At 36.0% G+C, this 26,738-nt stretch overlaps 1 protein-coding gene across 1 annotated transcript in view; it reads left to right on the top strand.

The window, feature by feature from the left end:
- Positions 1-7,995, top strand: part of LOC149781653 (prostamide/prostaglandin F synthase-like) — a 54,577-nt gene extending 46,582 nt beyond the window's left edge. Inside the window, exons 6-7 of the mRNA XM_089935728.1 lie at positions 3,449-3,676; positions 7,393-7,995. Coding sequence (XP_089791854.1) covers positions 3,449-3,639 — 191 coding nt within the window. The 3' untranslated portion in view covers positions 3,640-3,676; positions 7,393-7,995. The remainder of the gene's footprint in view (positions 1-3,448; positions 3,677-7,392) is intronic.
- The last annotated feature ends 18,743 nt before the right edge of the window (positions 7,996-26,738 follow it).

Genomic DNA, 26,738 nt, shown 5'->3' with positions numbered 1-26,738 from the left:
TTTGTGTTGGAGGGAAATATTTCACCTTTGCAATTAGAATTTTCAATCCAACCTACTTCTGGGGCCCCGAGTGGCCGAGTGGTCTAAAGTGCTCTTTGTTACGGATCACTGCCATCTCACCTCTGTCTGCGGCAGTTCAAGTCTAAGATTCAGCCAATGTGGGCATGTGAGAAAGCTTGCCAGTAGCTTCTCGTGGGTCGGTGGTTCTTTCCGGGGTTTTCCGGGTTCTTCCTCCACCATTAATACTGGCTGCCATGTATAGCCTATCATGCTGAAAAATGGCGTTAAACCCCACAACAACAACAACAACAACAACCAACCTACCTTCTGGTACAAAATGATGGTCATTGGATGGTATTTTCTTATCCTGTATCATTGCAAATAAATATTTCTACTATCTGAACCCAGTGATAAACTCCATGTGGCACATACAAAAAAATTGTACTTATTTACATAGAGTTGCTTGCTGGCTTACTTTGTGCCCCGTTTAATTCCTTGTGGACTTGTGGGATGTAGTAAGCATTATTTTCTTATTTGACTCTGTGCCTGTGGGTCTATGGATGTAGAAAGCATACTTTCTACCTGTAGACTCATGGATGTAGAAAGCATTATTTTCTTATTTGACTCTGTGCCAGTGGGTCTATGGATGTAGAAAGCATACATTCTACCTGTAGACTCATGGATGTAGAAAGCATTATTTTCTTATTAGACTTTCTACTTGTAGGCTTGTGGATGTAGGAAGCATTATATTTTCTTATCAGCAGGGTTCCCACGCTATCAGGAAAAAGTCTGGAGAAATGATAATTTTTTTTGAAGGTGCAGTATGGATCATTTGGTTGCTTGCAATAAACATATATGCTGAGTCAATCCAAACACCCAGTGGATTAGATTCGTCTAGCAGACGTTTATTTTGAAAGTCGGCTTGATATCCATATCTTTCCTTACATGGAAGGTATGAAAACCAGTCTAGCATCACAAGAGGCCAACATGGTGGTGGAAAAGTATAGCCGCTTACCGGATGGCCTAGCAAACTTTAAACATTGTTAGATCAAGTGATACATGCATGAAATCGATATGAAAATTACTTATTTTCTCAGAAATTGTGAGTATTAAAATCATTATGTCTTTAATCTGCTGAAAGACAAGATAAAACTATGTCATTGATGAAATGTGACCTGTTACTCACGAATAGCATTGCTAGTCGCATAAGTACACAAATCTAACAACCCACATTTTTAAATGTTGTAGAGAAAAAAATAAAAAAATATTAAATGAAAATACAAAAATGAAAGAACACAAAATTCTCCATATTTATATATTCCAAGTTCTGGAGTTTTGTTGTATCACATGACTACCACGGTGACATGTGCTCTCTGCTTGATAAATCAGACTGGCCAGATTGCTGGTTTTTACAAAAAGTATCTGTCATTTAATATAATTGAATATCTGTACAACAACATTATAAAGGAGTTTGTTGTTGATAGCACGTGACTTTTGGGCTTCCGATGTCATCATTTGAGATTTGTGAAGTCATATGACTAGTAATGCAAATGGCGATTACTGGTCAGTTTTCATCTATGCCATAGTTTTGTCTTGTCTGTCAGCAGATTATTTCTTGCAGGTATGAGTCAATATAAGATAAGTTTAAATTTTCTAGGCCTGCTGGTAAGCGACTACCATATGTCGCTACTGCATGGTGGCAGCAAATTCCAAATTTTTTTATATGCAGTTGCAGTGACCCCACATCACAGCATAAATGTCTGAATATGAAAAATGGGGGGTGGGGGTGGGGGATAAACGGAGGAAACTCAGATTAGAAAACAGGCTGCTATTCGTATTAGGCCAAATTTGTATTCCAAATTGTTGAATCTCAGAGCAGAAATGAGAAATTTTTGTTCCTTGTATTATACATTAAAAAACAATACAGGTTTGGGGACTGGTTTAACGAATTACAAGAAGACAGGTTGATTTTACAGAAAATTCAGTCCTTGTTTCCCGTGATGAACATTATTCAGTTTTTTACCTGGGATGTGTTCCATGATGAACAATATTCGACTTTCTAAAAAAAGTGTTTTTGTATAAAAAGAAAATTTACTTTGTATATGAACAATTTTACCTACTTTTTTACTTGAGCTTTATTTGGTACGCTTTTTAGGGTTACTGAAACTTACTTGGCAAGATTTCGCTGATATACCATTAAACCTGATACATACATATTTGGCCCCATTTTGGGGGGCTCTGTCACCTTGGCATTTAGGCTTCCTGCATCTCAGCCATGGCATTGGCATTTAAGCTTCCAGCATCACACACATGGCATCGACATTTAGGCTTCCTGCATCACACACAGGCATTGGCATTTATTCCAGTATCACACACATGACATTGGCATTTAGGCTTCCTGCATCTCAGCTATGACATTGGCATTTAGGCTTCCTGCATCACACACATGACATTGGCATTTAGGCTTCCTGCATCACACACAAGGCATTGGCATTTAGGCTTCCTGTATCACACACACGGCATTGGCATTTAGGCTTCCTGTATCTCACACAAGGCATTGGCATTTAGGCTTCCTGTATCACATACATGGCATTGGCATTTAGGCTTCCTGTATCAAACACATAACATTAGCATTTAAGCTTATGCATCACACACTTGGCATTTAGGCTTCCTGTATCACACACAAGGCATTGGCATTTAGGCTTCCTGTATCACACACATGGCATTGGCATTTAGGCTTCCTGCATCTCAGCCATGGCATTGTCTTTTAGACTTCCTGCATCTCAGCTATGACATTGGCATTTAGGCTTCCTGCATCACACACATGGCATCAGCATTTAGCCTTCCTGCATCACACACATGGCATTGGCATTTAGGCTTCCTGCATCTCAGCCATGGCATTGTCTTTTAGGCTTCCTGCATCTCAGCTATGACATTGGCATTTAGGCTTCCTGCATCACACACATGGCATCAGCATTTAGCCTTCCTGCATCACACACATGGCATTGGCATTTAGGCTTCCTGCATCTCAGCCATGACATTGGCATTTAGCCTTCCTGCATCACACACATGGCATCGGCATTTAGGCTTCCTGCATCTCACACATGGCATTGGCATTTAGGCTTCCCACAACACAACCATGGCATTGGCTTTTAGGTTTCCTGCATCTCAGCCATGGCATTGGCATTTAGGCTTTCCACATCTCAGCCATTCTTTCTTCCTAGGTAGTAGGTTGGAGTAGTTTTCATAGCACCTGTCACCCAAGGAAGGGTGTTACAGGTGCTAACGTGATACATATATTGTACAGATGCATTCTTGGTTCTGAGGGATTTGTTTGAAAGCTAAAAACTTTGTAGAGGCAAGCTATGTAATAATTAATTATATTCAGGTTATTTCAAAACAGTTAGCACAAGACCCCACCATTTAAATTGACTTTTCTGTATAATAGGTGGAAAGCTTCTCCTTGGTTTCAAACAAGAAAATCCAGCTGATCATGTGGAGAGCAGTGATGTGCTGAAAGCTCTTGGACTTGAACCAGACACACCATCAGAGGGTACCAGTGGTAAAACTGAAGCCAAAGGAGCAGCTACCAAACCCACAGGATATGTATGTGAAGAAGATGTCTGTAGAAAGACATAATGTTGCAAGGTTTTTGTGTCTGATGTTGTTCCATAGTGTGAGTACTTGTGTGCTTTCCTACATTTGTTTTTTAGGTGCAAATTTTGTGCAGTGCTCAGTTTTTGAAAAAATCGCATGATTCATATTTTATCAGTGTCTGTATCGCAAAAGTGAAATGTCCAAACCTTGTTCTTCACTGTCCTGACCTTTTTCTTCACTATCCTGACCTTGTTCTTCACTATCCCATCCTTGTTCTTCACTGTCCTGACCTTGTTCTTCACTATCCCAACGTTGTTCTTCACTGTCCTGACCTTGTTCTTCACTATCCCAACCTTGTTTTTCACTGACCTGGCCTTGTTCTTCACTATCCCAACCTTGTTCTTCACTCTCCTGACCTTGTTCTTCACTGTCATGACCTTGTTCTTCACTATCCCAACCTTGTTCTTCACTGTCCTGACCTTGTTCTTCACTATCTTAGCCTTGATTTTCACTGTCTTGACCTTGTTCTTCACTATCCCAACATTGTCTTTCACTGTCCTGACCTTGTTCTTCACTGACCTGACCTTGTTCTTCACTATCCCAACCTTGTTCTTCACTGACCTGACCATGTTCTTTACTATCCCAACCTTGTTCTTCACTGTCATGACCTTGTTCTTCACTATCCCAACCTTGTTCTTTCTGTCCTGACCTTGTTTTTCACTGTCATGACCTTGTTCTTCACTATCCCAGCCTTGTTTTTCACTCTCCTGACCTTGTTCTTCACTCTCCCAACAATGTTTTTCACTGTCCTGACCTTGTTCTTCACTATCCCAACATTGTTTTTCACTGTCCTGACCTTATTCTTTATGGTCCTAGCCATGTTCTTTGCTCTTATGACTTTGTTCTTCACTCTTCCTACTTTGTTCTTCAACACATGCTTCATTTAGTGTTTGAATGTTAAAACTGATTTTAGCCAATTTAGATGCCAATTAGGTCAGATGATTCTTGTTGTTTATTGTAATCACAGTCTTTACTTTGAGATAATCAAACAGGAGTCAAATAATTGTACAAAAAATGCAATGTTCATTACCCTGTGATCAAACTTAAGAAGTTTGTTCTTTATTTTGTGATCAGTTAATCCATGTTCTTTAGCCTGTGATCAGTTTTAAACCTATCATCAATATCAATTGCATGTTACTATCACACTGTGGTGACAGAAAAAAATACACAAGAATTGAAAATATTTGTTTCTGTCAATGGTAGAGTGGATATTGAATTTGGAACTGGTGGGATTCCTTACAGATGTATTGTGCACTCATGGACTTTTGGTTAAAAGTTAAGTATTTTTGTGAAGATATAAAAAATTACTGATAATGAAGGTATGAAGAATGAAAGATATAAAGAAAGACAAATATAGTGAAAGGTATAAAGGATGACAGATTTAATGAAAGATAAAAAGAATGACATATAGTAAAAGGTATAAAGAATGAAAGATAAAAAGAAAGACAAATATATTGAAAGGCATAAAGGATGACAGATTTAATGAATGATAAAAAGAATGTCATATAATGAAAGGTATAAGGGATGACAGATTTAATAAAGTTCAATGATCACAAATTTAATGATAGATAAAAAGAATGACATTTAATGAAAGATGTGAAGAATGATATATAATGAAGATATAAAGGATGACAGATTTAATTAAATAAAATAACAGATTTAATGAAAGGTATAAAAGATGACAGATTTAATGAAAGATAAAGAATGACATAATGAAAGGTATAATGGATGACAGATTTAATGAAAGATAAAGAATGACATATAATGAAAGGTATAATGGATGACAGATTTAATTAAAGATAAAAAGAATGACAGACAAAATGAAAGGATAACAGATTTAATGAAAGATAAAAATAATGACAGGTTTTTTGAACAATATAAGAAGTGATAGACATAATGAAAGATATAAAGAATGGTATAATGAAATGCATAAAGAATGGCATATAATGAAAGATATGAAGAATGACATAACAAAAAGGTAAAAAGAATGACAATGAAAGGTATAATGAGTGACAATATCTGACTTCCTTGATGTTCAAGTGATTGAAGAATAAGAATAATATAATTCTGATGACAACAGAAAAATAATACAAATGATATTCTTTCAATCAGTGCTAGGAAATATGGGTGAAATTTCAATAATAAATTGGTTACATATTCTTTTGGCATGGTGTATGGGTTATTCGTTCTCTATAAAAAGATGGATGAACTGTCAAAAGACAGCCCAGTAAGTTGAACTCTCTGCAGCTGGTTATATGCATTTCTTCAGTAAAGTATACCAATAGAAATAAATTCAGAAAACAGGGTTATGCTCAATATTTGCATCCAAATGAAAATGAGCATTAAAATAATGATATGTTGTTTTCTGATATCAGTAGTTATGTATGTCATATTCTGATATCAGTAATGCCATTAGTAATGATGTATGTCACATTCTGATATCAGTAATATCAACTATCTGTACAAATTTTATCCAGATGTATTGGTCAACTTGATAATTCACATTGGTCAAGCTGACAATTTGCTTTGGTCAGCCTGACAATTAACTTTGGTCAGCCTAACAATTAGATTTGGTCAGCCTGACAGTTAGCTTTGGTCAGCTTGACAATTAACTTTGGTCAGCCTGACAGTTAGCTTTATTAAGAGGGATAAAAGATATAACCTGTGAACATTCAGACTGTTTGTATATTGATGTGATTGGAAAATCAGAATAAAGTTTGACAAAACTTGTATGGATGTAATATCTTGGCAACATTGCACTATACAGTTGTCCCATGTTTCTTTTAGATGTTGTCATCTTATTTTCCTATGTTGTTTGGTCAGTTTCTTCTGACTGTTGTGAGCATTGTTTCTCGCATCTTGATGTGCCAGATATTCTGATATATTGCTATTACATTCTCCTCACTTGATCACATTTTGATATGCAAAACATTCTGACACATTGTTACAGTGTCATTGTCTTCACTTAATTAAATGTTTTTGCTTTTTTTACCAGTGAAATTGTTTAATATAGCATTTTCTAGGTGGCATATCTTAGCAACAGTAACTAAGTAAATATGTAAGTGGGTGAAATGAGTATTATACCTTTAATAACTCAAGTTCATCAACCAATGGAAAAAGGGCTTTACATATATATTGAGTGAAATGAATGTAGTTTCAGCCCCATATAATAACTATCAGAAGTTATAGATCTATCCAAAATTATGGAATATTGTAAATAACATCTATAATATAAATAGAAAGCAGGCCCTTTATACTTTAGCTTTTGTCAGTAGACATTAGTATGTATGTGTCAATTTCTGAAAGGTGACAGATGAAGGTTGTGGTGGGGTGACATTATATAATGGTTTATGTTGAGATTTATGTTAGTTTTTGCACCCCATTGACAAAAACTTGTATTACCTTTGTCCTCTTCCAGAGGACTCTAATGACAAAAGCTCATATAATTTTTGCCCTCATTCAGTGAACTCCATTGACAGATGCTCATATTGTGCCCTCATTCAGTGAACTCCATTGACAGATGCTCATATTATTTTTGTCCTTATTCAGTGAACTCCATTGACAGATGCTCATATTTTGCCCTCATTCAGTGAACTCTATTGACAGATGCTCATATTTTGCCCTCATTCAGTGTACTTCATTAGCAACTGCTCATGTTACTTTTGTCCTCACTCAGTGGACTCCATTGACTAATTCACACTTTAGATAGGTTTATTCTTTTTGTTTCTCTTTCAGGACATAGATTAAACGAGAAGACTGATGTCAGAATGTAACTTCCTGTGCATTAGAAGAAAAAAATATTCAGTTACTTCCCTTGTTTTATGATATAGTATTTCATTTTTTTGGGTGGGTGGGTCTACTTGTTCCTATTTCTTTCCCTCAGCTTTGACCAGTAATCTTACGATGTAGCTTTAGTATGTATTATTAAAAGACAAGAACTGCACTGATGGTTTAAGATGGAAGATGATTTATTTACATACGTAAATGAAATAGATAATGGTTAATGCATGCATGTACACTTTCTTCATTGATGTATTTATACAACATTTGATCTGAACAATTGTTTCCAATATAGGTGTTTATGATGTCATTTTTCTAAATTTCTGTGTGATAACAGACGAAAAGTGACTGAAGTTTGGGTTTCCTAGGAAGTCCATCATCTCAGGAAATAGTTGTTCATTTTAGTTGTTGAAATGAATATATTTCATTGTTCATTGTTGTCACATTCATGAAAAATAGGTTCACTTTTAAATTATTTGTATTGATTTCTGAAATGACTGTGTTTCATATAATGAAAATTATTATGATTGTATTATTAAAATATCCAGTAAATATTTATTATGACTGTGCTTTTTTATTATGACATTAAGAGATTATGGCAGTCTCCCTGCCCCCCCCCCCCCCATAAATGACCTGCTATGCCACCTGCCTGAAATCCCTTGGCACTGATGAAATTTTGTTTGAAAAAGTATGCATTTAGAATGGCCACTCTGATAATGCAGCCAGCATATTAATGCAGAAATGTCAGATTTGTCCATCATAAGTGAAGACATAATTGGGCATAGAGATGAAAATCTCATGAATATTTGTTAATTGATAAATTCAGTACATTCATATTTGCTCCAATCTGCTGATCTAACTTAAATCCATGCTAGCAGGTATTGTAAGTAATTCAGTTGTGGTTTATGCCTTGTGTTCTTTGATGGTCAAGTTATGTGACTTTGATGAGGACAGGCTATTATTGACACTGATAATTATCAACATGACAAAAGCCAACAGCTGAGAAGCACAGTATTGTTCAGCTCAAGTCAGCGTGATGGCTAGTTGTGATAAAGTAAAAATGGCATGTTAGTCATATCAGCTTCTCTCTCTTATATTATTAAATATATTTCAAAGTGTACCAGACTAAAACCAGTTGATCATGTGACAAGTTCACATCCTTTGTAAACAGAGTATTGCAGAGGGTACCAGACTTAAACCAGTCAATCATGTGACAAGTTCATTTCCCTTGTAAACACAGAGTATTTCAAAGGATACCAGACTAAAACCAGTCAATCATGTGATAAGTTCACTTTCTTTGTAAACACATTATTTCACATAAGAGCTAGAAATTAGTTTAAAAAGGCCAATGAAGGAATACTTTGTTGCAAAAAGTGCACATCATCAGACAGTCTTAGTTTGGAAGGAAATGTGCCAGATAAACTACATAACTTAAAATGGCAAGTCCCTTAATAACTGCCAAGGTCTGTGATATCAGAAAGATTCAAATAAACATTGTTAGTTGTACATTCTGCAGCATTGGGAAAATGAATTATATGGAGGGCAATTGTTAGATTTTTGCACCCTGTCTTTATTGGGAAGGTTTTCACGTGATTTTGTACTGAAGTATTGATTATTCATTAATAAACAATTCATAATAATTAATAAACATTAATACAAGATTTATCATATTGATCTCATTCCGTAAATATGATTTTTTTAAAAAAATTAATATTTAAAAATTAGTTGCACTTTTTACAGTCATACAAGTCTGCCTTTTGGTGTGTAATTAATATTCAGGTGTGTCATCTGCCTGTAGAAAGACCACCCATCTTATAAGACCACTTTCCTGCTGCAGAAGGAATGGCTTTATAAGACTGGCTGACACAAGATTTATAATTATTCATTACTGTATTCAAGAAAAGCATATCTGACCCTGTTTTCCTTCAAATACTAAACAAATTTTAGTTGAAGAAGTACAAATAAAATACCATTCTCATATCTGGGTCAGCAGCAATGAATTTTTCAGCAGATGTTCATCAGGCAGGAAGAATTAAGAGTGTCCTATTATCTTATCAAATGTGGAATGTTTTAAAGATTTTTCCCAGATTGGATGAATCCTTCAATGCTTTTTAAAGAATAAATTGATTCCCCCAGTTTTTAAACATTTAAGGAGTGTTTCATGTCCATGTGTCTATCTCTACCCTTGAGGAAAATCCCAAAATTGTCTAAAATATTGAGAGCAAGTTAATATGAAATCTCAAATTGAGGAGAAATTTAGTAAAACTGGGGGCCTGTTTGATGCCTTTGCTTTTACTCGTTTCCCAGTCAAAGTGATAGGCTAAACTGCTTTTTTTTAAAACACAAACATTTACTGCATAAATTGCACCCCACCGCCCCAATGATGGCTTTCAGCATACTTGGTAAACTTTATAAAATTGAAGATTTGTATGGAACATTGGGGTAGAATATCTAGGCCCCTTCGGTACTAAAAATTAATGAGGAACTCTCTCAAGTCTCAGAACATGCATACCGTGCTCACCCCTACTCCCTCTTTCCTGGGCATTAAAAAATTGAATGCAAAAAATATTACAAGTTTTTCCATTAATAATGGGTGCAAGATTCTAGTACAAAACATTTCAAGCTTTTCTGTTGATAATAGGTACAAGCCTTTCCATTTATAATTTTGCTTACACGTTTACCTCATATAATCTGTTTGAAATAGGGGTCCTGGTTGTCAGAGTGTCTAAAGCACCCACCTTTACTGATCACTGCTTTGCTTCTCATCTCTGTCCAAGTGGGTTCGAGTCTCGGGCATTTTAAAGGTGGGTATTTGAGAAAGCCGCCAATAGCTTCCCATGGGTTGGTGGTTCTTACTGGGGGTTTCCAGTTATACAGGCCACTATTTGTAGCCTATCTTGCACTGAGAATGGCATTAAATCAAAAACAACTGTTTGAGATGGGAATAGTCTTATCTTGGTGGCGTTCTACAGTTTTATACTTTGTGTAGTGTTAGATTTTTAAAGGAAAAGAATTTCCCAGGTTTTCCTTGCTGGTTATCCTGGTTATGTAAAAAAGACCTTGTGTATGTTAAGTATTGTTAAAAGAACTTAATTCCTTTATTTTGGTGTTTGATTGATGGGTGTAATATGGATTATAGAGTGTACAGCTTGGGCTTACTTCAGATGTGTCAAAAACTGCTACCTCTGCTTGGTCGTTTTCACTTCCTGGACTTCAAGTGGTAGATTTTAAAAAGAGCCAATAACTTTAATTTTTATATATTTTGTCATTCATTCATTCATTGCACTTTCAGAAGCTGGTATAATCTAGTCTGGCAAAATTTGTTTTCCATATTTTAATAAATGCCAAAGATAGTGTACTCTAAACTAATTCAGGCTATTTGTTTTGAAGACACTGAGCAGCCATTTTGATTTGCTGTGTGCTTCGATCATGTTTTGTTTCCGCAAGTACAACATCCAAAGAAAATTCAGCCAAAGAACATGAAAATAACATGGAGGTTTGCCAACATTCTCTACATTGTGCATGTTGCAAATGCAAACACTTCACGTTACACCTTCACTCTCAGATGTACATAATATTTGTAGAGTACCCTGCATTTGATCATGTGTGGGATAACTCTGAGGTGTTTTTAATCCTGTCATTGCTGATCAGTATTGGATACCTAGAACAAAGGAAAAAACCTATATAGTAAAACCTGACTCGGGGGGGGGGGGAGGGGGGAAACCAGCTCATCTGCTAATATAAGTGGTCTGTCTCTTGAGACAGGTGGCATCTGATAACAGGTTTGTGCAAAGGATTAATTTCCAAAGTTGAAATTCAACACACTGTTTATGAAGGAAAAATACCCACTATCACTGTATATGTAATTTTTTCTTAGTTCTAATGCCTTTATCTTAGTTGATATTTAACTATTGCGGGCATTCATCAGAGAGTAATTTTTTATAGCAATGTAAATGTACATCTATCATAAAACATTCACAATTATATTTGAAGATTACATGTCCTATGAATTGCAAAATTCATTAAGGTAACATTTTTCCTGTCCATGTGGTAACTTCTTTCAGTTACATTAAATATTTTCCTCTAGTGTTAGAATTATTATCATTTTCATTAGAGCTTCTGCCATATTTTTTAAGGGTATTAATATTATCAATGATTAGTTGTAACAACAAATGTAGCAGTTTTAATCAGGCTTTGAGAAAACAAAGAATATGTCCACAAAACTGGACATTTGTTTTGAGTGAGTGGAAAGAACGAGTTTGATATGCTGTATCGGAACATAGAGACCTTAAGGCTAAGACTTGTTCATAAGCCCAACCTTGAAAGAGTTCTTTCCACAATTCAGAACAAATATATTGTCAGTTTTGTATTTATTACACATCCCTCTTTTTCACCTTCAAAATATTGTTAGCTTTACTGTATGAATGCAATTCAAAAAAATTTAGATCTATACAGGTTTGATTCACTGCATCAAAAAACATCGATGTGTGTATGTCAAGGAAGGAACCTTAGTAGTATGAATCTGGGTGTGATACAGAAATACAGACTGAATAGCTGTATCGAACTCCAGATCAAGAATGTAGGATTAAATGGGTCTATGTAATATATATGCGTACCAGTGAATGGAATCAAAAGACCTTATTCATCCAGAAAGAGAATGAATTTTTTTAAAGACAACAGCCAAGGGCCTAATTTACCAATGACAGAAATGGAATAACTGTATAAAGACAAGCATGTGACTGGATGCGTTAAGGTGAAATGATAATGGTATGGTGTGTTGGTTGTAATCACTGTAACAAAAATACAACATATAACACAACCCTTTTAGAATGATGATCAAATCCAGGAAAGAGTTATCACTTTCTAGTATCAAAGATGAAGACAAACACCTCATTCATCCCAGGTATTACAGATCAACTCTAAAGACAAATGGTGTACTTGACTAATATGTTGAAGGCCTTTACCAGATTTCTCATTATGATATCCATGTTTTGCAGATTTTCACAAAAGGTAAAGAAACAATACAAACCTTTTGAACTGCCTGCATTCATTCATGACTATTCCATTTGAAAATAGGATGCTGGCACTACACTAGCACTCAATGGCATGCAATTTATTCTTGTTTATTATCTATAACAAATAATTACCTGAATGACCTGTAAAACTAATGAACCTGGTAACCTAGCCTCATATCATAAGCTTCGTTTAGAACGGTCTTTGTAAGCAGCAATGGTTACAAAGAATTAAATAATGACCAGTGAGTGTTTGTCTCTGATTTTTCAATTCAGTCATTCATAGAAGTATTGTTTAGAACAATCTACAATTTGCCTGTGGATCCTTGCATGTGGTCATGTGTACAAAGGATTAAATCAGGTCAGTGGTATTTGTAATTAAGTTTTGTTATGTGGTCATTCATAAAAGTGTCAGAATGCATATTTTGCAGAAAAATCGCGGTTTCTGGTCACATTCTGTAGATGTTCACCCACAACAGTGTGTTAAGACAATCAGCCTGTGCAATAAGAGTGTGGTCATAAATAACAGGTGGTCACTCACAGCAATGGTAACTCAAGACTGGTTTTACTTGTCATGGTCTAGGACGCAAATAGCATGTAGTCCTCAAGACACTTTCATGTTAATTTCCGGTCAAAATAAAAGACCATTTCCTGTTGTTGCAGATAGTACGACTTGTTTTAATGTACTGTAATGCATTCAAGGAGTAGCGCAATTTTGAACCTCAATTTTTAGAGCAATATATCAGGCAAGTCATTATTGTGTAATGGTGTTGTTGTTGTTCTAGGATGTAACGCATTTTTTCAGCACAAGATAGGCTATACATGGCGGCCAGTATAACTGGTGGAGGAAGAACCCTGGAAAACCCAGGGAAGAACCACCGACCCACGAGAAGCTACTGGCAGTGTAATGGTGTCTTCAGAGCCGGCGTCAGACCCGGCCAGACTATCTGGCGCCCTAGGCAATGTTAGATTCTGGCGCACCCCCACCCACCCCCCGGAAAATATCAATTTAAAAATTTATAAACAATACATTTTTTTTTAAAAAATGCGCCCACTGAAATCATCGCCCTAGGCGGCTGCCTAGTTTGCCTATATGGTAGCGTCGGCCCTGTGTGTCATGGTGGAAGTGTCATTCAGAGTACATTTTTACCAAAAGTCTCTCTCTCTCTCTCTCTCTCTCTCTCTCTCTCTCTCACACACACACACACACACACACACACACACATTGTAATTAGGTTGGTTGTTACGGGTTTAACGCAAGTATCATTACATGGTATTCTATACAGGGTGACCAGTATATTCGGTGGAAGAAAACCCCATGAAGAAGTACCGACCCAAGGGAAGCTATTTGCCTTCTGGCGTGTAATTATGGGAAAAGTCATACAGGTTGTGTAGGCTTTCAACATTTGCTTTATCCGTAATGGGTGTAATTTTGTAGATTTTAATTCTACCTACTTTTAAATGGCAATTATTCATTTTTTTGGACTCGCACAGATTCAAATTCGTGTCTAATTAAAAGTGGGAAAGAAGAGACAAACATTTCATTTGGTGTTGAATTTATATTTAGTATAATATTTCACTCCTGTCTTCTCTGACACTTCTCTTAAGCACAAACTCCATTCTTGTTTATAAACGTGAGTGCAGTTGTAATGTAACCTTGGTGACGAACCACTTAATCATTTAAGATCAGGTTAATTTGTTTTGTCCAGGTAATATAATGCATACAATTGGTTCGTTTTTCTATAACTAAAAGCAAGAGTTATTTTGACACCATTTGTGAGCCGGACTTGTTTTAATGTTTTGTTGTTGTTTTCCTCTGGTCCGTCCTTCATACGTGTGGGAGTAACTTCCAGGAATCAAGGGGCCTATTGCTGGCTTTCTCGTTTACTTTCGTTGCCTCCTTTTGTATGCCCTCACACATTAAGTGTTTGCTTTCACTTAAACCAATAGTTAAGTACACAAAGGTCATAGACAATAAATACAATCAGTTAGACTGGCCCATGTTAACGATCACTTTAAACGTATTTTCGTGTTCTTGTCGCGATAACGGGATCTTAAAATCAAACATTGCTATGTTTTGTATTGCCACCACAAATTTTATTTCACGGTAAAGTGAATTTAGACCATTAAGGAGGTCTTGAACAGTTTTAAAAATAAAATTTAAAAAAAATTTGGTAAATTTGTATACTCTACTGAATTCTGTATCAAAAGTATCAGATATTCCTTTTCTTTCTCTTTTTGCCGTTGTATCTTTCATTAAGCTTGTGATAAAAATAGATGCAACGAAATTACAAACCTTTGGCTATGTGGTTGTACAAAACTTTTCTTGAGAAATTATTTTAAAAAATACGGCACTATTTGTGATTGCAAAAATTAAAATTAAAAAATAAAGGCATATCTTTCTGCAATACATTGCTGTGCAGAAATCTGTTAATGAGACTGAATTGTCTCATTGTCGATTAATTTCTTTTTTTCTAACTGGAGCTACTTGAAATCGTCTCGAGTTCCATTCTGAGTTCATGAGAGATGTTGTTAGCTCGTTAACTTTCCCATCGATATCTGATAAAATTTTCAACACGAGTGTGACGATGTATATGGTTGGGATGGATGGGGTGCCCCCAATATTTTATATAAACTATTATAAAAGTCCCACCCGGCTATATTTTGTAGTAAGTTAAATTTAGTGAAAGACCTGTAAAGCTCCGAGCCCCCAGTCAGCAATGCCGATAATTAGATGGTTAAATATACAAAAAGGTTGAAATTCAATGAATAACAATTTAATAATAATTCAATAATCAAATGACTCAAATTTCCGATTACACTCCTTCCGCTTGACCCTTTAATAAGCCTATTGCATCACTTGATAAGCAGTGGGATTAATTTCCACCTGTCCTTGTATTCATACTCATCTGTTGTATCCTCTCTCTTATTTCTCCCAATTCCTTCTCCTCTTCCTCCCCGACCTTTCTCCAGATTCCTTCTCCTCCTCCTCGACTTTCTCTGGACTCCTTCTCCTCTTCCTCTACTTTGTCCTCCACGACTGCACTTTTTGTCGACTTCGATTGCCTATGCTACAGTCTCAATTCCGTCTCCAACTCTTGAAGACTTGAGACTCAATGGAACCGGAAGTTCTCTATCCCCTAAAAAGTTTCCTTTTCGAAGCTTTTTATTTACTTAGAATCTACCTCTCAAAGTTCTACCGCCAGATTACGAGTGGCTTCTTTTCTCGGAGTAAACCCTATTGATATGCAACCCTTTCAGGCAAATACTGAACTAATCTTAGGAGTTCGGAAGTTATCATTAGTGTCTGAATTGTAATTACGCCCTCTATCTCAATTTTTGATTATATATAGATGTGGACCGCTCCAATCGAACATAGCGGACAATGTCCCTCTCGCTCTCTGTCATTGTGGGGACGGATAAGAACACGCCTCGTTCACCCCGTGGACTTCCTTTTGATCCTTGACTTGGCTTTTAACATAGAGGTGTGATAACGGCAAGCCTTTGTTAAGTGATGCGACCGGTCGCCTTGGCCAACTCAACTGTCCGGTCTCTGGCTGGTCATGATAACCATGCGTAGGAGTTCAACACATAAGTACGCGGTAATGTTTAGAGATCAAACAAAAGGCCGCGGTAATATTCCCAAGACAGGTAGATTGTAGCTTATAAATTAATCTATATATGTGGTTTAACAAACGTGATAATGAGTAAATCGGCGGAAAACAAAGTAAAAAGATTAAATATGGAATAAATAATGACCTACGATACTTCTTTAAATAAAATCGCCGTTGTTTGATAGAATTGATCGTTGAAGTTTAAGGTTCCATAAAGAAACATACAGAGAAAATCATTTCGTGTAAAGAAAAGTAAAAGAAGCAACCAACCAACCCACTCACAGCATCCTCTCATTGGATAATGTCTTAGATGACGTCAATAACCATGCCATTATGGATATGGAAGTTCAATATGTAGGTATAAACTCTACGCTTTTATTCATCTTCGCCATCTAGTTAAAAAGATGATGACGTCATCTAGTAGTTTGTGTTCAACAATATTGTCTCCGTTAATTTATTTATTTTCTCAAGAAACGTTGTGGTAAATACACGTTCTCTTTGTACCTAACCTGTTCCGAGTTAGGAAAAGCACTCCATCCCCTCCCCCCTCAGGCACAGGTAAAAGCAGAGTGAATTAAGTATACGCGATGGTTTGTATCTACGTCTGGGATCACATCACGTTTACATTATCTAGTTAATCGTATACATGTTTTTTTTAAACACTTCAAATGACAATATAAACTACAGTTTAAGGAAAAGCATGTGCATTACTTAACCTATTGTTTTGGTTTTGGATTTGATATTTGCGGCATATCAGCACTTGAAAGTTATATTGTAACCGATTCAAGTACAATCCATTTGCTAATATGGACACCTCTATTAATAACAAAGATAATAACAGAATATTTTTTTTTATCTTCCAGGTCATAAACCGCTATGGTTTGAGTGTTTATGTAGATAGTCAGATAGATAATGGTTACTAAGACCGATCTTCTAATTTTAGTTGACCTTAAACATCTTCAAGTTCTAAGTGATAAGACCGGTCTTCTAATGCTAATTGAAATAAAACATCTTCAAGTTCTAGGTGCTAAGACCGGTCTTCTAATCCTAATTGAAATAAAACATGTTCAAGTTATAGGTGCTAGGACCGGTTTTCCAATCCTAACTGTAACAAAACATCTTCAAGTTCTAAGTGCTAAGACCGGTCTTATAATCCTAACTGAAATAAAACATCTTCAAGTTCTAGGTGCTATGACCGGTCTTCTAATCCGAATTGAAATAAAACATGTTCAAGTTTTAGGTGCTAGGACCGGTCTTCTAGTCCTAACTGAAGTAAAACATCTTCAAGTTCTAGGTGCTAGGACCGGTTTTCTAATCCTAATTGTAATAAAACATCTTCAAGTTCTAAGTGCTAGGACCGGTTTTCCAATCCTAACTGTAACAAAACATCTTCAAGTTCCAAGTGCTAAGACCGGTCTTATAATCCTAATTGTAATAAAACATCTTCAAGTTCTAAGTACTAAGATAGGTCCTCTAATCCTAATTGAAATAAAACATCTTTAAGTTGTAAGTAATCTATACTTCGTTACTTGAAGCTATTAGGTTCCTTGACAACCAACATGTACAGTGAATATAAGCAGAGAAATTAAAGAAAGGAAGAAATCAATACACTAGACTGATTCCACGAACCTATTGCTTTTATTAAATTGATCCATAAAGAAATGAATACACTTGAATGATTCCATGGACATATTGCTCTTATTAAACTAATCCATAAAGGGATTTACAGACGTTATACATCTTTTCCACAAGTACTAGAGCAGCCGTTGTAGCTCAACTCACACCAAACTCACGACCAAATGGGTGCAGGTTTGAATCCTTCCATAGGACCAGCCGGTGTGAACTATCGTTGTGTGTCTGCGGGCAAGGTACTTTACTCCAATCGCCTGGGCGCTATATTAACATGCCTGGAGTGTAGTGCCGCAAAGTACCAAACCGAAGTAAAAGAATAAAACAAGTATCAAGTGTCAGTTATGCCCATGGCTCCAGTGCTACCTCAACCTTGGGGCTGTAACTTGACTCTGTCGAGGTGGGGAGAAGGGTTCTGGCTTAAAGAGGTCATCACGAAAGTTCGAGGAGTTCATATATGCATATTTATTCAAAATAAGCAATACAATTTTCTGATGCCATTGTTTTAGACACAATATTCAGGCTGAATGTTGAACTGCTTATTTTCGCTTCGTATATTCATATGTAAAGTGCCATACAAAACACTGATTTAGGGCAGAAGCGCATGCTCGGTGAAAATAAATGCGGTAGTTAACGCGCGCGCGCGCGTGTGTGTGTGATTTGGGTTTCGAAAATGAAGATTTGACCATGGAAGTGCTCAGTAAGCAGTGTTGATGAGATTTCATGATAGCATGGTTTAGTCTCGTAGTGAGTTCGGGTCAGAGTCGCATAAGTGGGCCTTTAACCATGTAGTGATTATTAAAATATAATTGTGTTGATTGATTGTTTATCTCCATGTAAACTATTTGTGATAGGTACTGGTATTTTGTGCAGTGGAATATCTGAGAAAGGGATTGTTTCATTATCTGGAGACGCCTTTTATTTGTTTATATGAAGACACGTATGGTGGAAGGACACATGCGAAATGATGTTTAAAACCATTGTTTGACTGACCCTGGGATAGAGTAGGAAAATAGTTCACTGTATTTAGTGGCTGAGTTGTATTTATATTTCCACGGCATGAATTACTAGCGCTGCGTTACGGAAATCTATTAAAGAGTAACCATACAGTTGTGATATTGGCATGCAATTGTGAAGTTGTAATAGTTGTGGTCATTCAGTAATTAGAGGAATATTATTCATAATCTTGGCGATTTATTAGAATTTTAATTCTTTCCGAATGTGCACCTACTACATAAAAGTGATCATTGTCACCATAAAATACTCATTTTCTAGACCAAGAATTGATGACTGTATTGACAGGATTGGAAATGCAAAATATGTCACCAAGTTTGACCTGTTTAAAGGATTTACTGAGAGTCCACTTACGGGTTGAGCAAAAGAAATTTCGGCTTTTACAACTCCAGATGTACTCTATCAATACAAAGTGATGATATTAGGTATGAGGTATTCTCCATCTAAATTACCGCCCTTAATGAACACCGTAGTGCATACATTGACGACGTCATTGTTTTCAGCGATTTTTGGAAGGATCAAATGGAAACTATGCGGAAATTCTTCGCTTTCTTGAGTGAGACGATTTTGACGGTTAATATAAGTAAAAATGAATTTTGCCAGCTTGTGCAAAATGATTAGGACATATTGTGGAACATAGTCAAATCTGTAGAAGCTAAGGTTAAAACTATCTTTGAATTCCCTGTGTCAATCAGTAAATAGCAACTGATGCCATTTTTCGGATATGACTGGATATTATCGTAAAGTTTGCTTAATTGATTTCCAAGCTTGCTGAGCCCTGATCAGTTTATTAAGAAAGAATACCAAGTTTTATTACGGTGACAAATGTCAGAAGGCGTTCGATAATTAAAGGCAATGTTTAAGAGTGCACCAGTTATTTCAGCTCCAAGTTTCAATCAACCATTTAAAGTATCTGTTGATGCGAGCGATGTAGTTGTTAGTGGCGTATTTGCTCAGAAAGATAAAGATGGCGTGGATCATCAAGTGTGTTATATCTAAAAATAAAAAATAAACACCAGACAAATTATTACACTATCGAGAAGGAGTGCTTCGCTGTAATTTTGGCTTTACGAAACTTTGTAGTGTATATTAATTATGCTCCTTCCCCTATCATCGTATTCAGTGATCACAAACCCCTTACTTTCATCAACAAAATGAAAAATATAAACCAGAGGTTGTCGAGATATAGTTTGATGTTGTAAGAATACGACATCGATATGCGGCACATCAAGGGAAAAGAAAATTTAATCACAGACGCATTTTCACGTGTATAAGAGATTTATAATGCGTTATTTGTAATAATGTTGTACATTCAGAATGTCTTTTCCTCTGAAATTTTTGTCATTTGTGTATTTGGTTAATATGGAGAAAAAAAGCTTTATTGCATACATCTTTCTTTTCTTTGTGATGGGAGGTCCTATGAATGTCAATATTTTCTGTAACTTCTGGTATAATATTTTATTTAATTTTCATAACTTTTATTCATGGTCATATACTGTGTAGAATACTTTTTTGTCATAAACTGTATGCATAATTTGGCTCTGTTAAAATGCAAATTACATATGATCTATAAATAGATGTTTACGTACGTGTTGACAATGAGTAATAATATTCGTAATAATAAGACTTAAAATGGCACAAATGGCGTATTTTTTCATTGACTGATGGATGTCGATATTTCCATTATAATGATATCGTTTCACACTGGCTGCATGAGGTCGTATGTGTATAGTTAGTTTTTTTGGAAAATCAACAGTGTATGTTGTCTATTGCGAACTACATTTACAATGTACGGTGTATATAAGGAGAAAATTAAGAATTAAGTTTCATTTCGATTTCTGGAGTCATTCACACTTTCACACTTTTTGTGTTCCTGATGTAAGTCTACATACGTATATTATGTTGTACTCAGAAATTTTTCAAGAGGATAAACGTTTGTTTGGACTGTTCAGTGGTGATAGAAGGTACTCATTATTGGTACATTAATATTATTCTGGGACTGTTTTAAATTATTCGAAATAATTCTCGACAACGCCAGCTTGAAGGCGTCACAGTTCTTGGAGGACCAATTTATTTTCGGTATTGAAGATTATAAGGGACTTATCATTCGTTTAGGACTTTCATAGACCTTGATAAAGACTAACTTGGATACCCTTCATTATAATGTAAATTCCTCTCACATGTTTCTTTTATTACTTTAATAATTACATTGTTTGTTAAGTTTTACAAAACTTGTTGGTTTTGCTTCTTTTCTGTAACTTTTGTCTTTAACCTTAGAGTCGTAACATAGTTGACAACGGTAGTTGTCGAACAGACCTTGTAAATAAGGGAAAAATGTGACTTCTAGCAGAATTAATGCGAGTGTTGGATTCGCTATTTAAAGAGACCCCTTGGCATATTAAAAATTTTTTAATATTGCAGATAGTGTTTGAAATATGTTCACAAATCTTCCTAAACGTTTCAGAACCCATACAAAGTCGACTGAAAAAATTTAGGTATAAATTAGGTCTTTGGAAAACTTGAGAAGAGAAATATTTTCCATGTATCGCGTTTAATGAAAGGAAGTCTCTATCGCTACTTTATATAATATGTTCTATTCATTTAAACGTAAACGCAATGATTCGCTTAACAATTTATTCAAATTTTACTGTTTTCCGTCCATTATTAATGCTTCAGATTGTCTTTTATGAAATTAAATAGCGTTTTTATACTAAAAGAAAGTGAGTTTTATTTTCGTTAACAAATTTCTCGAGCGAATAGATGCAGCGAGCATTGGTGGGCTGAGGTTAAGTTAGAATCATGACAGAACGGTCCAACCGTCTTCAAGCATAGCTTCATTAACCAACAGTATTTAATGAATTTGAGTCTATTTATACGGATTTTTTTCCTATTATTTTATAGAGTCTTTATTCAGACGTGTATATTTTTTGTCTTGGCAAGCTTGCAGTCTATTCCGTTAGCGGACACTGCACCCAAATTTCGTCCGTCACTAAATTTCAGCTTGCAATCAACACTATTCAATGCCTGATTTTCTACATCGATTTCAGATACAATATCATTATGATTGTTCTGACATTTAAACTCGTTACTTAATCAATCATATTACTATATGTAACCAAGAGGTTTTCTTAAACATGTATAGTTACTATTGATTATAACACGTGAACAACATCGTACACGTGACTGAGTATCGAATAGCAAAAGGGTATGTAAATTTCAGTCACCGACACTTTGCATTAGTGTGGAAGACTAATTTCGATAAAATTACTACTTGAAACTTACTTTCTGTATTTTGGGTTTCATTTGTAAACATGATCAATGACGCCTTCTCATTGATCATATACATTTTTACTATAGGGTCAACGGACTTGACACATTTTGAAATCTATTTATCTTGATGGGGAAGTGAGAGGAAGAGTAAGATAAAGATAAAGATTAAAAGAAAAAGAAAAGGGTCAAAATATGGAAATACATAGTTGAATAACAAACATATTGGCTAATGTGCTTCATGTATAGAAATAAGAAGTAGTTCTAGAAGTGATATCGCCAATGTGGCTTTTAAAGTAGTATATAATTTTTTCCCCACTGATACATTCCATTATCTCATTATAAATTATATAACAAAACAATATATGTAAGAAGCAACGTCAATAAAATAACATCTACATTTCGCTATGGATGTTAAATGATTAGATCTGATTTCTTGGAGGAAATCAATATAATATGATTTACAAATAAAATCTAGATTGCTTGATGTACCTGACAACTCCACGTGATAGACTGGCGGTCAGTCAGTGAATTGGTATTAACGACTGTTATCACTCGGACGACCAATATTAGATTCCGGTAGATAGCTTGAGCGAGCCATCTTTGCGTACACCATACGGCCCTTACGTATCTCTTGTATAGTCTTGACTCCAGAGAACAACGATTGCCTATTTCAATGTGATTTAATATTTCGTATGTTAAGTTGTCCCCAAATAGTCAATATGGCGTGTCAAACCTTGTAGGGAATATTTCACAAAAAGACATTAGTGTTTATTTGAGTCTAGGTCTAGAACATTGTAATTCCTCCAGCAAAAATCCTGGTCTAGCTGGTGTTTACCACATTCTTTATTATAATTTTAGTATCAGTTTTTATCTTGGTGACGACTTAGAATTTTCTAAAAATGAACATGTTACCTTCTTCCTGATTATGCTTTTGTGTCATAGTTTTACATAATCTTGTTTACCGGAGAAATTACTCATTCTTGTGATAACATCTGAAGCATAATCATTTGTATTGTTGTGTTCAGTTTTTGGATTTGATTTATTTATTTATTGCAGTTATTATTCACTTGAATTACAAGGTTCTTAATAATATTCTTGGACAGAAACATTAACTTGGAATTATAGTGAATTCAGATAAGGACATCTTGGATTAAAGTATTGTGATTAAACAAAAGACTGGCACATCACCATGTCACAGTCACTACAGGCATATCAGTACATTTACAGTTGAAGCTTTTTGGAACACCAATGGAATTTAGTTAGAACTTTATTCACTAGGACCGGTGATATAACTTTAAAGGCTATTTGGGACTTAAACTCACAGTACTGTAAATTCTGATTCAATTTTGTTTGTTGAATTTACAAAATATGCTGGCTTGCACTCTTTTTTTTGTTACTTAGTTTATGGCTATAGAGTTAATATAATCGATTTTTATTCCATTGAAATATATTTAGACGGATTTTGCAACCTTTAACACTCCTTGAGTAAATATGGGTATCGGACCGCTAATTATTTCATATCCAGGAAATCGGTCAACTGATGTAGAACACTAAATATTTGGATATTCACCCATAGCTTAGTAAATGAGTTTATTGTTTTGAATTACTAAGTTTATAAACTTCAATCTTTGTATCATGCCCGACAACAAAATATTTTCTTTTATTTTGATACCCTGTATTAGTTTCCTACTGATAAAACAACTTATGAACTCTAGGTGCGAGGCTGTGTTATATGGTAGAGATTTGACAGCACCAGACTCAAAACATACTTTTCAAGGCTGGGATTTTTTATATCTAACTCTATTGAATGGAAGAATATATGGTTGTATGGTTTATATGATAATTTAATGCATATTTTTTTAATAGTTTTACTATGGCAACATTAAGTTATATGGGAAACTAATTTGTGGTTGAATCAATATATAGTTTGATCATTTGGCATCATGTTCTGTGTAACAGCTGCTAAAATTGAATGTAATTGTAAAACCGTCAATACATTCTTTTGTAACAGCTGCTAAATTGAATGTAATTGCAAAATCGTCCATGCATTCTTATGTAACAGCTGCTGAATTGGATGTAATTGCAAAACCGTCATTGTATTCTTCTGTAACAGCTGCTAAAATTGTATAATTGCAAAACCGTCCTTGCATTCTTTTGTAACAGCTGCTAAATTCATGCATTCTTATGTAACAGCTGCTGAATTGGATGTAATTGCAAAACCGTCATTGTATTCTTCTGTAACAGCTGCTAAAATTGTATAATTGCTAAACCGTCCATGCATTCTTTTGTAACATCTGCTAAAATTGAACGTAATTGCAAAACCTTCCATGTATTATTTTATAACAGCTGTTATGTAATTATAAAACTGTCCAATGCGTATTTATTAGACCAATTTCACAGTCAACGATTTTTTCTTTGAAGCATTTTCTTGTTTTATTCTATCTTGGTTGAAAAGTTATGTAACAAAGTTAATATCACGTATTTTTACCCAACAATGTTATTAGTACGTATTTCCACCGTTATTTGCTTTGATTAGAAATCTTGCTATACGTGCATACATTGGTTTCTTGGAATCCGTCCGTCTACGGGAGACGATGGCGTAGCTCCAAAGTAAGCTTTTGTCTATCCTTCTTTCTAGCACTCTTTTCAGCTTGTTTTATTCTTCTCTCTTCCTCTGCGTTTTGAACTCCCTGCCTGACAGCTAGGCGCCACCTGGAACGGTTGTTTGCACAGCTCTCCCAGTCGTTGACATTGATGTTTGCCATCTTCATATCCTTCTTGCAAACATCTTTGTAGCGCAGATGTGGTCGTCCAGTTGGTCGTGCACCTTCTGCTAACTCCCCAGATAACAGGTCCTTGGGAATGCGACCTGGGTCCATTCTTTTGACATGGCCAAGCCAGCGAAGGCGCCTCTCGCTGAGAATGGAGAACATGCTGTTCATGTTGGCGCGTTCTAGAACCTGTGTTGGGTACTTTATCCTGCCACTGGATGTGCAGAATGCGCCGCAGACATCTCCGGTGGAAGCTGTTGAGTTTCCTCTCGTGTCTTGCATAGGTGGTCCATGTTTCGCTGCTGTAGAGAAGTGAGCTGAGTACGCAGGCTTGGTAGACACGCAGTTTGGTCTTCTCTGTGAGGTTGGGGTTGTTCCAGACTCTCTGGTTAAGTCTGGCCATCACTGCTGCCGCCTTGGCAATCCTGCCGTTCACCTCAGAATCAATGGAGAGTGAGCTGGAGATGTTAGACCCGAGGTATGTGAAGTTCTCGACAACTTCCAAGTTGTACCCATCGATGGTGACAGAGGGAGGGGAGTCTGCGTCCTGAGCCATGACGTTCGTTTTCTTCAAACTGATGATCAGTCCAAATTCCTTACAAGCATGGGAGAGGCGGCATACCAGCTGCTGCAGTCCATCTTCTGTGTGTGATGTCAAGGCTGCATCGTCGGCGAAGAGCAATTCACGGATGACTACCTTTGTGACTTTAGTCTTAGCACGGAGACGGGAGTAGTTAAGTGGGATACCCTAGCGACCATGGGAATTAGCATTACAGACAGCCGCCCCCCCCCCCCCGGAACTGTTTAGCGACTATGTAAATTTAACATGGAGAAAAATCGTGGGACTGTTTAGCGACAAGGGAAATTAACATGGGAAATAGATTTTGGGACTGTTGAGTGACAAGGGGAATTGAACATGGGAATATGGGACTGTATAGCGTCAAGGGAATTTAAACAGGGTGGGACTATATAGCGACAATGGGAAATTAACATGGGATTTTAAAAAAAATAAATAATAAAAATAATAAAAAATGGGTAGGCAATGGAAAGTCATTCTCTTTTCGAGAGATGTGGGTGGCCCTGAAAAGGGCCTTTCGGTTTCTTCTTCTAATTTCTTCTATTTCTCCACCAACTTCTTATTTTCTGTCCTACACTCTTTCTCTTCTTTTCTTCCTTTTTTTTTCTCTTCTTTCTTCTTCTCCTCCTCTTCTTTCTTCCTCTTCTCATTTTCTTCTTCTTTTTCAATTTTTTCATTCCATGCTCTTATCCTTATCCTTTCCTCTTCATCCTCCTTCTCCTCCTTTATTTCTTTCATCAAAGCACTTATCATTTCCTTTACGTTTCTTAAGTTGTTAATCTCCATCTTCACTCGATGTGGGCTATAAGAATAGTGATCATCGTTTAACCTCACTAACATTTGCTCCATCATACCCAAATTGTCCAGGACGTCTTGTAATGTTTTCATTTTATCAAGCTGGTTCGAAGCCATCTTCTTTTTTATTCTTTGTAGAATGGTTTGAACGACGAATGCTGTAGGTTCTTATAGTGAAAGCGCGGACGTGATGGAAAACATCCCCCAAGACATAAAATTGATATTACCTAGATCATGACCAAACAACGCGCGGACGTGATATTCACATACGTGAAGCAGCAATAAACTAACCAAAATCTACCATTCACACAAACCAAGCATCAAAATCAAATCCTATTCAAACCCCTAATCTACTATCCACACACGCAAAGCATTAAAATGAAACCCTAATCTACTATTCACACTAACCTATGCTAGCGCTTATTAACACACAATCATATACATTAACTTATACACTCACACTAAGAAAAAGAGTCAGTGTTATATTCACACTACTCTACATACACACACACACTGGCAAATTGATTACTATTTCTTTTCTAAAGGTTTGGGTAGCCCTGAAAAGGGCTGTTTGTTTTTGAACTCCATGACACCTGGTTAATGATGGCACCTTCCAGGC

This window comes from Sinohyriopsis cumingii, chromosome 15, assembly GCF_028554795.1.
Source record: "Sinohyriopsis cumingii isolate HCF-2022 chromosome 15, ASM2855479v2, whole genome shotgun sequence".
NCBI classification, from domain to species: domain Eukaryota; kingdom Metazoa; phylum Mollusca; class Bivalvia; order Unionida; family Unionidae; genus Sinohyriopsis; species Sinohyriopsis cumingii.
The sequence above is the reverse complement of the archived record's forward strand: the minus strand, read 5'-3'. Positions and strand labels throughout refer to the sequence as shown.